At 42.0% G+C, this 16,822-nt stretch overlaps 1 protein-coding gene across 2 annotated transcripts in view; it reads right to left on the reverse strand.

Moving 5' to 3' along the window:
- Positions 1–16,822, reverse strand: part of tspan9a (tetraspanin 9a) — a 202,738-nt gene that overhangs the window by 17,820 nt on the left and 168,096 nt on the right. For both annotated transcript variants that reach the window (XM_052061785.1, XM_052061784.1), the window contains one exon: positions 1,884–2,075. In XM_052061785.1, coding sequence (XP_051917745.1) covers positions 1,884–2,075 — 192 coding nt within the window. The remainder of the gene's footprint in view (positions 1–1,883; positions 2,076–16,822) is intronic.

Consider the following 16,822-nt stretch of genomic DNA (forward strand, 5'->3'; position numbering starts at 1 on the left):
GTTTGTTGACTAGCGTTATTATTTTACAACATACATACAAAGATTATGTATTATTTGTACTTTATTTATATATACAGAATATATATATAAAAGTATTATTATTATTATCTTTTTTTAGCAACAATCTTTTATCAGAGTTTACTTTTACCCGGATCCAATTCTGTACGAAACCATCCGGACACCTTGACAGTGAAAGCCCATTTACCATCATCTGTATTCTTGCTGCTCTTTCACAAAATGTGTCTTCAGAATATGTAATGGGACGTGAGGATGTCTTCAGGAGTTTTTTTTTCTTCTAGATTAAATATAAATACAACTCGTTGTATATCATGTGCAATTGAGTGGATCTTAGTATTCTCCCAAAGAACTATAAACACTGCACATCTATGGTGCTGTATTTGTACCAACTATCTTATTCGTCATTTAGCGAACCATTCAATGCTGTTCAGATGGAGATGTTCCACCGACATCAATTATGGAGCTGATTGACACTCTGTTTTAATGAAACAAATGCTGGCAACCTTGGGTAATGAACATAATAATGTTAATGATAATGTTTTGCGCTGATGATTGGTAATAAGATCTTATTTTGCCAGACTGATCCTGACTGATCAGTCAGGATCAGTCTGACTTAATAACGGGTAAATTAATTTGTGATTAAATTGTGGATTATGCTCAGCAGAGTACATCATATATAAATAATGGACGCTATGATAACATTCAGCACTTTAATGTGTGTTACTTAATGTATGTGTTCTGAAGGTGCAAGGCAATTATTTATGTACGTTATACGCAGAAGAAGACTATGTCAGGTTGTTTGGGCATCTGCAGTTACATGCAGAAGATACTGTGCTGCTTTTCTTCCTGGAATGGATAGCTAGATCGCTTCTCTCCATCTAGCTAAATAAAAATAAAACAAGTAAAATTTTATTTAGTAATTTTTTGATTGCATTATCACCCAAAGTCAGCTGGGAAAGTGGCTTAAGCAATATATTTGATATAAACTAAGAGTTGGTGTTGCATGTGAGGGCATGATAGCAAGTTAGCAAGCTACACACTTTGCTGCGAACACAGAACGAAACAATACGATTTGTTAACTGTAATGCATGCAGTCAAAGAGAGTATTACTTCACTATATTCTGACATTGTAAAAGCATCAAATGTAGGTTACTGTATACTGTACCCAACCCCCTTGGGAAGGGGGAACCCACGTTGCCTATTCGGGCTGAGCCCTGGCCACCAGGCACTGAATGAATGAACCTCACTTCCGGGACTGGCTCCCAAGGAGGGACCAATCACCCAAGTCTGTTTGTATTTATCGTAATGGGTCTTTGAGTCGTGCTTTGTCTTGTCCCTCATCTAGGACCTGTTTGGCATGTGTGACCTTGCCGGGGGGCATTAAGTCCCGGAGAATTTAGCTGCTTGGATCATTGCACACAAAGCCCTCCATTATGATAAGATGATGTCTGAAGGGGGTGGGGGGTTGTATTATAATACATAATGTATTTGGTATGGAATGCATTTCCAGTACTTGTCATGTCATTTTCCCGTAAGTATAACAATACTTGGAATGGAAAATTAAATTGCCAGAGTATTGATGAAATTGTAAGAAAAAGTATAGGCGTCGTATTCATACCAAAAAGTGTGGTATCTCCCATCCAGACGAAACAGACCCAGATTTCACATTGTGAATAAATTCATCATTAGTTCAGCACAGATTTTTATGTTTGTTTGTTTGGTGGTGTTCTGTGAGATTTGTATAATGTAAAACATTCTCCTTAGCTCAATAAAGGTTACCACTGAAGTCCTTTATTGTGTCTACGAAGTACAACACATCTACAAAGATAGTGTAAAAGTGGCAATTAAAGAAAAAAAAAACTCACACTCAGAAGCAGGCACTTGTTCTCTTTGATGGCACCCAGGCAACCAAGAAAGCCTGTTACCATGACAGTGGTGCCGATGGCGATTACCATGTTGGCAGCTGACAAGGAGGGGAATGAGGGTGAGAAGGTTGCAAAGCTGCCCTGAGACACGGAGAGCCAGATGCCCACACCCAGCAGCCCACAGCCACATAACTGCAAGACAAAAGTAGACAAGGTGAGAAAACTAACATCATTTTAAGGTCCCTTCCAGCGTTTCCATGACTTGTTCTTCTCAAACAGTGGCAGTGCATTCATTCTGCAGAAAATGGTCAGCTGTGAAGACAACTCAAACAGCACAAACAACTCAATTTGTCTGACACTTTCAGTCACCCATCAATGAACGTGATTTAAAATTCATAGGAGCTGACCATAATTACTTACTTGCATAATTACTGCATGCTAAAACAAATAAAAACCGCAAGAGATTAAAGCTAAATATTGGACATAAGCTCTGCCAATTTTATGTTTGAACTGAGCGCATTAAAACCAAGAGCAAACAAACATGTAATTACAGTACCACATCCCTGCGTAAATACTGTAGCTATTCTAAAACATCCCCACATTACATGCAGTTGATTTAAAGTCCACTTCGGGGGAGCACTTTCCTAATCTCACAGTGTTAATATGGCAGGGCCCACAGCACTTGTCATGTCTGCTGTCGAAAAGGTTTAAGAGAGGGCTTTTGATTGACGGAGTAGAACGTCCCGCCCACCTCACCCTGATGTAGTGGCCTCATCTATCACACAAAAGTAGGCACAGACGTACCCACCGCACTATGAAATATAGTGCAGGAGTAAAGTGGTGGCATATTTTTGTCTTCGCCAAATAAAATGAAATACCTCAGGCCATCTCAAAATGAATAAAACAAAAATCTCAAATGAGGTAAAATATGAGAAGGTGCCACAGTAAATCATCACGTCACTACCTTTATGTGATCTCGTTTCATGCCCCCCTTCCATTTTCATCTTTGCAGCTCCGGCACACTTTAATGCCTGTCAGCAATATAAAAGAACCGATTCTGCTGTGCATTCAAACACTTGCCTCACATGAAGATGCTAACCGGAACTTTTTTAGGTACATCTAGGCATACATCATAGCACTGTACCTAATGTATGCACTGAGTGTACCTTTTATATATATATATATATATATATATATATATATATATATATATATATATATATATAGCCTGGAAGGTAAAGGTGACAGTCGTGCCTGTGGTGATGAGTGGTTGCAACAGATCCCGGGAACAACATTGGACAGACATCTCAGTCCAGAAATGTGCAGTGCTGGGAACAGCAAGGATACTGTGCAGAACCCTCAAGCTTCCTGGCCTCTGGTAGAGGACCCGAGCGGAATGAGGGACGGACACCACCCAAGGGGTGAGACGAGGATTTTTTAGAGAGAGAGAGAGAGAGAGAGAGAGAGAGAGAGAGAGAGAGAGAGAGAGACATGAAACATGACGCAGCATAAAACATTAAATAAAATACATCATTATCACCAAAGAGGTGGATTTATGTTTGCAGATGGATGGCTACATACTATGTGTGATTTGCCAGTTGAACTTGACTTGCTCTGAACTTGATCAAGCCTTGAACCGGCTTGCTGAGTCAGAAGAGGATGCTGAAATTGTTGTGGACCAGCTAGCTGGATCTCTGAGATGAATTTGAAATTTGATTGGTCAAAGAAACATTCTATTGCTGTCCCAGTAATTTAGTTTAAGTTATATTGGACAGCCCTACTAATTGTGAAGGGCCTGGGCAGATTAGAATGAAATGGCACATGCAGGCTAAAACATGACTGGGCCAAAAAAATCAAAAACAAAAACATGACACACACACACACACACATTGAAAGCAGTGCATCCTAGGAGAAACGCGGTGGAAAGAAGACAATTCTGTTGGGAATAAATGAATACTATTTAATGGAACGAATATTCAAATTTAGGTTGTAAATGTAGATCAGTGCTTCTGATAGGTTTTAGGCCAGCAGAGAAAGCCTTGCTGGGCCTGATGGCTCATCATTGTTATGTACTACAAAAACTGTAGAACCCTTGGCTGAGATAGGTGTAAAGTGCCAAGGCGGCTAATTGTTCCATCTTCTGTTGTGCTCTGAGGCAGCAATTTTGCCAAAGGCTAAAGTCTCAAGTGAAAAGTAAATGAAACCCTCCCTACTCCTGCTTCTAGACTCCAAATTAAATATATTGCCTCGGCTACAGCCCAGGGGACATAGCGTTGTTTTGTGATTGCAGCTGATGTTCAGACAAAGCATAAAACACCTTTTGAGGATTAATGCTAAAGGTCTGAAAGGACTGCCAACAGAATGACTCTTTGATAAAATGAGAATGATAAAATGTCAAATTCCAGGAAAACGGATTCCAGGATATACCTATTCTGTACCACGAATAAACCCAATTACATCTGAAAGTCCTCAGGAAGTCAGATTACATACATGATGAGGGTTTGAGGACGCAAGGGATGAATAGGTTTTTAAAAAGGCCAGAGAGATGGAGTGGATTTACAGCCTACCAAAGGGAGCACAAGGAGCTTTTAGAGTCCAGGTGGGAAGGGATGCGGTTCCATTCACTTAATTGTATTTAATACTCAGCGAGGGGAGCTTGTCCAAGTGTGTTGCCCTCTTAAGTGACTGCAAAACAGGCTTGCCCCCACTCCATCTGTCTAATCTTCCCTTCTTTTACAACTAGTACTACGCTTACTACTACTACTAACCGCAGCGCCATGTCAACAGACCTCTGTGACGACACCACCAGTAGAAGTTCTGATCGCGTAGGTTATCTGACCTTGGCGTGTCGGTTCGAGATTAACCTTGAGCCATTCGTCCTGAAATACTGTACTTGGGACCTGGTGCTACATCATGTACTTTTTAAACTAGACTGGATAGAAACAATTTAAATGTAGAGTGCATTCCTGCTTTAATTTTTGGACTGCACTTCCAAAATAAAGTACCTTGTGATTTAATGTGCTGTACTGATGTCCCAGTGTGGCAGAGATTTACTAGCACCAGCAACTACCTACCACTACTACTGTTACCACCAACAGGCAGGTGGCTAATGTTCACTATGCAACAGTTTGCTCGAAGACAGAGGAGTCAGTGCAAGGAGTGTGTTTTTTTAAGAGTATATTTTAAGTTGAAAAGAAAATGTCATTAATTTACGCTCAACTTAACAGATGACAAGGCCAGGGTGTAGTCTGCCTTTGCCCAAAGTCAAATGAGTAAAGGCTCCAGCTCACCTGTGCCCCTGAACAGGCTAAGGTGTGTGGAATATGTCTCATTTAATTTATTGTGTTTCATGTGATATTTTTTTTTCCATCAAGAAAAGTTTTAAAGTTGAGTCAGTTGTGTGACCTTTCTGCAAGTGTTTGCCAATATTTTGAATGCCAAAATGGGGCCTAATATTTAAATGCCCTTTGTGGGAGAGCAAGCCAGGCAGAGAGTGCATAACATACAGTAAGTTGAGGAAATGACAGGGCATGAGCTGCGACTCTTTCCAGTGAGGTGAATGGGGTCCTGCTGTTTAGGGGTTTTGTTACAAGCTTGAGGTGACTGTGATGAACTGTGTGTGGCAACTGTTTAGCATATGCCCATTGGAGGGATGGATGGGATCAGGAGGGTCAACATTGAGGCAGAGAAAGGAGGTTTGGAAAGGAAGAACTGTCAGGATGAGTGATATGTGGAAAAGAGAGGAGGAGGAAAATTGAGGATGCCTCTACATCCAAGAGGCCAACAGTGAGAAGCATCCGTCTCTGTAGCTCATTGTCACAAGCCCTCCCAGCACAAGCCCCCACTTTTATCTACCCATTCAGGGGATGAGGTCTGCTGGACATGTGTGTCAATGTGCAACTTTGAGGCCGTTGACCTTTTCCCATCTAGAACAGTCACTCAGGGAGTATGTCGTGTCAAAAGGAGTGACAGCTTTTGTCAAATTACTGTTGTTCTCTAAGGCAGCTGACACAAGAGGGGAACACTGCTGGGAATGAGTTTTCAAGTACTGCATGAGTACAGTGTGTATGTGTGCCTACCGTCTCTGGTTTGATATCAATAAAACACAGTCCAGCTACTACCGAGTGTGTGAAGTGAAAACACCACATGACAAGTATTCGAACTAAGAAGCACTTGCATTGGTCATTAGAAAGCGGTTCTACCACAGGAGGAACTGTGTAAAACCTAAAACAATGGAAAATGCTGAATGCACTATTGAAGGGAGGCATCACTTGCGGTTTTCTGCAATTACCTTTGCAATGCAGATCATTTTCATGCTTCAAAGTGTCTTTAATCCATCTAGCCAGATGATTTTGCACTGAAATGAATAAAGCATATATTCACCTCTTTTTGTACACTCGGGATTATAGTCATATGATGCAAACATTAAAAGGAGTGGGCATAGAGATGAAAGGCAAAAGACGGGCTGCATGTCTACCCTACTAGAGTAGACCTTTGAGTGTTTTTGCGAAAGAAAAAGGGCCATTTGGAAAGTTTTCTACTTTCTTCCTTTCAAATTTTACTGCTGTAGATTGCGGAGTTCCCCGTTGCGCGACAAATAAAGGTTTTCTTCTCTTATCTCACAATCGCAACAGGGAGAACTTAGGTGTGAACATGCCTACTAAGGTTCTCTAAAGATGTGTTCTAAATCTACAAGAATGATTTTTTGAAGAAATGCAACTACTGTACTATCATTGATGGGCAGCTTCACCATCACATACAACACAATGTCCTTTATATCCAATCCGTCCATCAATCCATCCCATCAATCCTCTATAGATCTTATTTTGTTCACGGTCATGGTGACCTGGAGCCTAACTCATTTGACTTATGTCGTACTCGACTGTCACCGGTATGCAGGTGGAGACAGACAATTCGCATCGTTGGGAAAATCATTTTACTCACAGGTCTAATAATAAGTATGCAAACGCATTTTTGCATGGTACTGTGCATACCTTCATTCCAAACATTCATACCATGGAAAATTGTGAGATTGAAAAAAATGGCAGGTATTATATAGTCTTGAAGATTTGTTGTTTCTGTGGAATATGAAGTGTTTTAAATTAGAATAAATTAAATTAGAATGCAGTTGCAGCCCACCCTTCTTAAGGTTCATTTACACCAACCATATTTTACATACAGTAGTATAAAACTAACAAAGGCTTCGAAATCTCAGAAATCTAATATTGATCTGCCTCAAGTGGGAAATAATAGCATTTTTGGATTAAAATAAAATTTCCCCGCCACAGTCTCCCCTGGCTTGCCAGTAGCTTTCGAGTCATTCCTCTGTGAATAATGTAAAGCCAATGTAAATTGTATAACGAGTAAATTATTCACAGGGTCTGCACTGGTGGCTTAGGAAAACAGTGCTTTCAGGCTCGGAATAAACACCGCATGAATTCAAAGAGACAGAGGCAGGGTGTAAGATTAAAAAAGCGATATCAGCCTGGTTAAAGTTTCATTTTCCAATGGAGTCCTGACAGAATCACAAAACATGCTGCTTTCTATGAAGATGCACACTTTAATCTGTGGACAATTACGTTTTTATGGGGTCAAGTGAATTTCATCTATGCGTTTATACTCATCTCTAACGTCCCCAAACACGTTACGACAGAGACAAGGATTCTGGACAAGGACTACTCTGATGCTTTCAGAGTGAAAGAGCTCCCAGCAGCATCCCACACATGCTTAACCAAGCATCCTTAATGATGGTTCAGGTTGATTTCCTTAACTGGTCAGACCCTACATGCCTCTTTTTGAAGGGCATTTGCTGTTGGTACTATCCGCGTTAGTGGGCCTGCCTCCATTCCTTTCTCCTTAGAAGAGCTGAAGATATGTTCCACTGCAGCGTGACCAGAAATCAATCACCGCAGGAAGGATTAAAGACGACCAAGCCATTCTGTGCCTGTCCTTAGCTGTCTTCGATGTCTGGCCTGACACGTGCAGACTCTTTAACACCTCCTTACTAATGCAAAAAAACCCCAAATTAAAAATCCAACATAGACCAGCATAGTTTTATGTTTTTGTGTTGGTCTTGCTGGTGTCATTAGCAATAGCAAAATCGCAACAGCACAAGCAAAACAAAACAGTCAAGATTTGAACACCGACCCTTCGGTCACTGGGCAACCAACTCGACCTACAGAGGCAAAGCCACCCAGCAAGACCAACATGCTGTTGTTACGCTGCTGGTAGCTGGTGACAGCTGGTGACCAGCTGTGGTCCTGCTGGTCTAAGATGATTTTTTTTAGCAATGCTGGAAGCAGTTTCCAACCTAGGGGGACAAGACACAATAAGAAACTAAAATTATATCCCTCTCAGGGCAGGTGATGCAGATTTGTAACAACCAAGTACCATGACTTTACCTGTCACAATAACTTATTTTGAGCCTGAGAGGGATATCCTCACTGCACCCAATTCCGATTTTTTGCCCATAGGCGACACATCAGATTTCTTGCATGCAGTGTGAACAGTACAGTTCCGATTTCATATCCAACTTGTGCCTCTTTCATATGTCGATATAAATCAGGTATGCATGTCGACGTGTCTGTCATATGAGCATTCATCCGTTGTCCATATCTGACCTCTGACGTCAGCAAAAGCCAAATATGTGCTTCGTGCAGGCAAGAAGAGGTTAGAGGGAGGTTACTAACATCATCCGCGAATCTGCAATGTTTTGAGTAATGGTATATTTACTTATTTGACTTTAATTTAATCCCACTTGAAATATGAAGCACAAAATGGACATTTGTGGTGAGAGTAATTTAGCCACGCAGACAGTTCATGTATTAGACTCGGCAATGATGTGTTGCCATCTTTAGTAGATGTCTCAATTTAATGTGGAGATTGAGGAGTGTTGCCTCCTATTCCCAAAATATTCTGAGCTCCTCCTGCCCCGCGACTCTAGCGATTCAAGATGATTAAATGAGCCCATATACAGGGGACTATATTCCTGTAAGCGTTGCGCCTTTGTTTTTGTTGCACATTACCCGATGTTGTGCTTTGAGCGCAGGCGTGTCACATCTCGGATGTGTTGCATGCAAATTAGAAGTCGCGTTTGTTTTTGTGTTGTGAACAAGTACATTAAAAAAAAAAACGGTTCGAGCAAAAAATCCAAATCGGGCATCAAGCCCTGCTGAAGGTGAGGTAACAGTGCCTGTCAGTTAGTCAGTAACTGTGGATGGAGAGTCTCAGAGAGAAGGGCTGGTGAATATCAAAACAAAGCATGGAGCCAAAGGCCGATGTTCCAGTTGCAACCAGCCAACACTCCAGTCAGAGTTCTCCACACAATAAGCATCATATATATATATATATATATATATATTTATAAATATGGTATATAAATAAACTGGGAGGCCTAGCAGTGTGCAAAAATCCACAATTAAAAAATTTGTTAAAACAGTCAATACGACTTTACAATTTGACGTGATAAATGTAATTTGTGAAAAATCAGCCACACAACCCCCCCCCCCCCCCACACACACAGTGCCCAAGCAAAAACAACCAATCAGGAATGGAGGACGTGACCTAAAGAGTGTCAAACATTTGTCGCACATTTGCCTCACCAGTACACCTGTGTGCCCTCATGCTAATCCATTCCCTATGCGTGGGTGCTTTTACATCAAATTAGAGGCACAAGATGGTGCATGAGTTAGCTGATGTTTGCATTTTATATTGACTGTCTTAACAAATATGACCAAAAAATTTTCTTTAAATTTAATTTAATTTTGATTTTTTATGCAAACTCTCACTTTATTGTGATGGGCATTTGACAAATATCCTCGACTGTGAAGGTAAAAAATTGAAATTATTTGATTATTATACGGCGGCCCGGTAGTCCAGTGGTTAGCACGTCGGCTTCACAGTGCAGAGGTACCGGGTTCGATTCCAGCTCCGGCCTCCCTGTGTGGAGTTTGCATGTTCTCCCCGGGCCTGTGTGGGTTTTCTCCGGGTGCTCCGGTTTCCTCCCACATTCCAAAAATATGCATGGCAGGCTGATTGAACGCTCTAAATTTTCCCTAGGTGTGAGCATTGATGGTTGTTCGTCTCTGTGTGCCCTGCGATTGGCTGGCAACCGATTCAGGGTGTCCCCCGCCTACTGCCCGGAGACGGCTGGGATAGGCTCCAGCACCCCCCGCGACCCTAGTGAGGATCAAGCGGCTCGGAAGATGAATGAATGAATGAATGAATGATTATTATACTTTAAATATGTTAAATGGCTGCGATTGCCTGGCAACCAGTTCAGTGTGTCCCCCGTCTACTGCCCGAAGATGGCTGGGATAGGCCACCCCCCGCGACCCGTGTGAGGATAAAGCGGATTGGAAAATGGATGGGGGGATGTACATGAATGAGGGGCTCTCTTGGTGTTCGGCAGGCAGTTTAACTCCTGTTTCAAGACCCTTGTCATATTGAGAAGAATGAAACTGTTTGGACGACTTTTGCCACAGTGGATGTCTGAGTGGATGAGGAGTCACTATCAGGGATAAGGTCATGTTGTTCTTGAATCCATCAAGAATCACTTTTACATGACTGACAATTGCACCATTTACATGTAACGCAACCCGCCCATATAGGTATTGTATGTTGCAGCAGATCTGTAATGCTGGGTTTCTGCTATGGATTTGTGTTGTCATTTTGATTTATGTACTGTATGTGAATCTGTACGTGGATAAAGCCGGATGTGTGGTTATGAAGAAATAAATACTGATTCGGGCAAGACATTTCCCTCGCACAACGAGCGAAAATTAATGCCACTTGCTCTTGGCATTGTAAAATGGCTAATGTAAAGACGGCTCACGAGGCACACACTAAAGAGTCTATGTGTTAAGAAAATTAACAAGAATTAATGTGTAGGCAGTGCCTTTTTATCACTTTCTCTCCACATAAACCCCCTCGTCAGTGGAGGCACACATACATTTGGATGGAATAAATGTCTCATCCTGTCTGCTGGTGTAGCCAAGCTGAAAATCCTCAGAGGCGGGCAGACGCTTGGACAGTCTCCCATTGAGGTTGACTAGTCAAAGGGTTTAATGAGCATGCTGGCTCGGCAAGGGGGAGTGAGGCCAGAAACTCAAGTATTGGACAGGTTAGACACTCAATGTGTTCTCTGCACTGCACCTGGACCTGAGGCGCAGTAGGCTCAGGAAAATGGGAAATCCCCGATGGGCTACATGGTAGCTATTGTGGGTGGTAAGTACAAGTCTCAGCGCCTTTCCTTGCCTCTTTTTCATTATTGATCTGGGATTTAAGTGCAGCTCGCAGTAGCTAAATGGGCTCGTAACAGTTCTTTTTGCACCTCGGTCAGTATGATTATATGGCCACATTTCCCAGAAAAAACACCAATTGAAATGGTAACTTAACTTCAAGTGCAAACAATTTCAATTCCTTTATAATTTATGATTCCGAACATGCGCAGCGATTTGCTGGAATGAATTGCGGTGACATTGGCTAGCAGTTCGTGAGAGAACCCCCCCCCCCCCCCCACACACACACACATTTGTTACAAATGTATTTCAAGTGTTCTGGGCTGAGAAAGGGGTGAAAAGCCGCCTTGGGATTTCTCTCTAGAGGTTTGCAATGTGTTTGAGCAAAAGTAGCACCGTTATGTTTTTATTCACAGTGACAGCTTTTGTGACCTTGTACAAACAGTTAGGCTGCAGTAGTTTGTGTGAGCTATGAGAGAGACAGCGGTAATAAATACACTGTATCGTTGTGCATGCACTTGCGTCTGCTCTACTTGATTATATCCTCTCACTTGGATGAAGCAGCGTCCGCCTGGAGCATGGCTTGACTGCAGGGATGCTCAGTGAACTGCACAGCCTGCCAAGACGCAACCCCCGCTCCGATGCTGAAACCTCCATCAGCGTGATGACTGGGAATATTTGTGTTTGCTAATACACATACTTGAATGGGACCCACAATAATATTGGGGGTGGGTTCAGTGAGCATAACTGTGTGCAAAGCAGGCCAAGTCTGTCATATTTGTACTTTCACATGGTTTGCAAAGAGGTGGAACTAATTTCAACCAAATAACATAACATGAGACTTGTGAACGTCGAAGCATTTGTTTATTCCTGGAGCGGTGACTGTGTGAATGAGAACAGTGCTGTTATGCAATGTGCTACATTATGCATCCCTGGAAGGACTGAAGGAGATAAAGACACAAAATATGCACATCCTCTTAAGTGAAAACCGGAGCACGAGGGGGATACCTCTCAAAGAGGATATTCAGATTGAAAAATACAGAATCAATAGTCAAACTGCATGGCATGCTAGTGGGAAAGTGACTAATTCCCTTCACTTAATACTCATTTCTCTTCATATTATAAATTATTCACCACACTTCTAAAGATGACGATCAAAAGAGGATACCATTGCGAGAGGTAGGTTTGCTAATGGTAGTGCACACGTTATTTGGAAGTGATATAGGAACTTGATGGTGTATTATCGAGTCTTTCAACATTGGCCCTATTTGCTGTTTGCTATTTATCCTGGAGTCCATTCCACAAATCAAAATGCATCGCAACTCCGTGAGACTAATGGGATACCGAAGAAAACAACATTTGGCCTTTATTCTTATTGTTTAAGTGCACTGTCACAATTACAGAAAAACTGACCTCATTTGCGACTGTGTTACACAACTGACCGGAGATAATGAACTTGGGGTGGGCAACAGTGCGGAGGGGAAAATAATACCTAATATGAACCAAGTGAGAGAGGTAGAGACATCGGTATTCACAGAGGTGCCGTGTGAATGTTGATGCCACGGTGTCTGCGACTGCTGCCCATCCAAAGGGGAAAGAGAGGGAAGAGATTCTATTTCACCTTTGTCATGACAGCTTCAGCACTTAAAGCCAAAAAGCCGACTCATCCATCAATATGAAAACCTCCCCCTCATGTATACGAGACTGACAGGCAAAAGAGTGAATTGAAGCAATTTAGACTCGACACATGCATTGTAAAAAAACGAAAAGACTGCCATACTTCAGTTTTAACCTTAAAGATTTCTTTTTTCTTTCAAGTTTATCATTGCCACACAGGAAGGCCGGAAACGGAATTGAACCTTGCAACTCTGCACTGTGAGGCCAGCATACTAACCAGTCACCCACCGGCCCGCCCTATCTGACAATTCCACTGATTCCTTTTGTCTTTCTCAACCCATGCTTGAGATGCCAAACTACTGTACGACACCATCAACCCAAACACATTAGTTTTAGAAATAAATGTGACAATCGGGTTTTAGGGTGTCCTTTTGATAAAAAGCTTCCTTGGCCCTTCCCATCGATGGCTCATTGGCGGAGCCTTTACAGTTGACATGCTAATCAGCACAAGAGGAAATGGACTGTATAACTGCTCTCATTCTGGTCAGCCAACCTTTAAGTTCCCTTATCTCCTTATCTTATTGCACTGGACCGCACTGAGCGGCAAATCACTAAATAATAGTAGGACATCAATCCCCGTATTAATGTTGCAATATAATCTTACCCCTGTTATTCAATGAGAACACCTCAGGGCATTGAAGATGGTGAGGTAGAGAAAAGGAGACAGGACAGTGAATAAGGCTTCAATCTGGCCAAGGCGCTGTATTGAAAACTCTTCAATAAAAAGCACCGTAAGTGAACACATCGGTACCAAGACAGGCAAAGTGTGCTTACACAAGTTTATGAAGGAATACCGATTGCTGAAAAACGTTCAGAATAAGATAGAAAACATCAATGCCTCATTTCAATATCCCATCGATCTGCATGAAACCATCTACGGTAGTTTAAATTACACTGTTATATGCCTAGTTTAGCTTGGCATATGATCAAGTGGTGCAGTACTGATTTAACACCTCTAAATCTTTTTGTGGCATGCCTGCATGTGCGTGATCTGGTTCTAACACACGTGTTCTGTTTACAACTAAAGTATACATGTGAGTGTGAGTGGAATTTCCCCTTGAAGGATACCCATCATCCAGCCATTGACTGTACCGCTAATTCTCATTAGGGTTGTGGGAGTGCTCCAATGAGCATAATATATTTAAATGTACTCATCGATCCCTCATCTTAAGGCCGTATCTCACTGAGCGCCGAAGGTTTACAAGTGTATAGGCACCCAGCTAATGTTTTTTTCTCTCAGGGTACGTTCGAGGTCGCAAACAGCCGCGCACATGTTTTAATTGATTTATTGAAGTGAGACTACACTCAAATCTTGCTCAAAGCTTGAAGTCCGCAATCTAACTTTTAAGACACACATACAGTACAACATGACAGTACAGTAAAATGATGTTCTGTTACAATACAGTCTCATGCATTGGTATTTATTCAAAACCTGTAACAACAAGAAATGAAGGTGTTTTGGGAGGGCTGCACTGAATAAAACTATTCTGGCAGGGAGGCTGCTTCAATAAAGCTCTATCAGTGAGCTGTGCTTGACACTCCACTCTGATAATCTCCACGAGAGGCAAAGTGTGCTTCCCTGGTAATAACAGAGTTTTTTTTAAAAAAACGTACGACCTTGAAGGCATCTATAGAAAACAACAACACTTAGTTTAGCTGTATAGAATAAACCAGTGTATCCCAACCTTTATTGAGCCAAGGCAGCCATTTTCCGTTGAAAAAACCCTCATGGCACACCAACTTCACTGTTATGTTCTAGAACACACCCGAAATAAGTGAAGTCCGCAATAAAGAATTACAGTTTAGATGTGCTATTACAGAATTTACGTCAATTAAATTATATTTTTTAAAGTGTTGAAACACACTTTTAAAATGATATGAACACATTTAAACATAAATAATAAGAGAGGGCATGATCAATGAATAACAATGCCACAATGTCCACTCATAACGATGATGATGATGATGATGATGATAATGAAGACGCTTCCACAAGAGAGTACATTTCGGTTTCCAATGCCGAAATAAAGGTATATGTAAAACAAAAAAATAAATTAACAACTTGCCATGTGTTGAAATTGTCACGTTACGCACGAAGCAGGAAAAAGAATTGCTTCGTACCTAACAGAGCAAATGAGAATGAGTGGATCTCCGAAATAGCAGACACTGAAAAATGACTTTCTCACAAAATTATATTTATTACAAACCAAAATTACGCCGTCTAATTGACAAAACGGAAAGCGCTGGTTATTAACGAAAAACCAGGAATTAATATAACGAAACAACGAAAAACGCTTGCACAAAAAAAGGCAAGGGAATCAATGAGGTAATTACGATAATCTTAATAATGTAACGTCAAAGAATGTAAAGAATGGCAATAGTATACGAGTAGTGTTTTCTAAAATACATGGGCAATAGCAGTGACACGGCATGCAATACTCCGGCAAATGAGTCAACCGCCGGAGCGCCTAGATAAGCAGGTGCAATTTTGTTTAAGCAGCCCCAAAATATTGTGATAATCTGGTGGTTCTGAAGCAGCCAAAGTCTAACTCGACAAGTGCGAAAATCATGACGAATGCCCACAAGCTGCTGCTGATCTATCAGTTTAGCAATTCCTGGTATTCCTATTCGCAGTGAGTCTCTCCAAGTTATAATTGGATTTTCCACAGGAATATTGATTTTGAAAAAGATGACTCAATTTCCCGGAGCCCACACAAAAGTTCAGAAGCAAATAACTCAAGCTTCTCAACTTCTGACCCTCTTTTTTTAGTTTGATTTTCTGACACAAACCGCCCATCCATCCATTTTCCGAACCGCTTAATCCTTACTAGGGTTGCGGGGGGTGCTGGGGCCTATCCCAGCCGTCTTCGGGCAGTAGGCGAGGGACACCCTGAATCAGTTGCCAGCCAATCGCAGGGCACACAGAGACGAACAACCATTCACGCTCACATTCACACCTAGGGACAATTTAAAGCGTCCAATCAGCCTGCCATGCATGTTTTTTGGAATGTGGGAGGAAACCGGAGCACCCGGAGAAAACCCACGCAGGGCCGGGGAGAACATGCAAACTCCACACAGGGAGGCCGGAGCCGGAATCGAACCCGGTACCTCTGCACTGTGAAGCCGACGTGCTAACCACTGGACTACCGGGCCGCCCACACAATCCGCCAATTCTACAAAATATTCACATCACAACGGTCACACCTGGACCAGCAAAGACAGTATATTACCACGACTCTGTGCACTTTTACACACCATTCAACAATCAGACAATGATGTGCGACGCTGTCAGCGCCATCGAGTGCTTAGACATACAACATAATAAAACAGAGCGAGTATTTGGTGTGAAACTTTACACCTAAACCCTGTGCTTTCTGACGTTCTCTTCAGCAGAGACACCATTTCCACTCTCAAGGTGGAATGTACTTTTATGAGGGACAACTTAGTATCAGTGCTGAAGTGTATCCCAGAAGTAAAATAGAAATATCATGACTTCAGCGGAAGGCTAAAAAGGGGCTTCAGTAGGTAGTCCTGGTCGGCCACGTGCAAGCTGGTATGTTGGTTCACGCCAAAACTGTAGGATAGGTCACATGTGACCTCACGTACAGCGGCAGATCAGATCAACATCAGGTTCATTTATTGTGGATTATTGACTCGTGTATGTGTGCTCTGTATGTAAAACTCTGACTTAGTTCTTCCTGCTTCTGGGAATAGTGCGATATTTTTGGTTCTGAGTCGTGCCTTTGCGGTTGATTTTGTCAGCAATGTCCTCATGGGAATATTGTGGCCCCTGTCTGATACGAGACCTACTAAGCATGCCTGTGGTCCATGTCAGAGTCAGGGGGCTAACTAAGGTCAGTTTTCCAGAAGCAAACATTCAAAAAAAATACATGAGTAATTCATAACCTTCCATGTGACTTTCTGTCACAGTGAGCTCTTCTTTCACAATGACAGCGAGTCATTTAAATGCAAACTGGGATGGGGAGAAGCTGCAGGTTGTACATAATAGCTGACAGTTGATGA

The sequence above is a fragment of the Hippocampus zosterae genome, chromosome 3 (assembly GCF_025434085.1).
Source record: "Hippocampus zosterae strain Florida chromosome 3, ASM2543408v3, whole genome shotgun sequence".
NCBI classification, from domain to species: domain Eukaryota; kingdom Metazoa; phylum Chordata; class Actinopteri; order Syngnathiformes; family Syngnathidae; genus Hippocampus; species Hippocampus zosterae.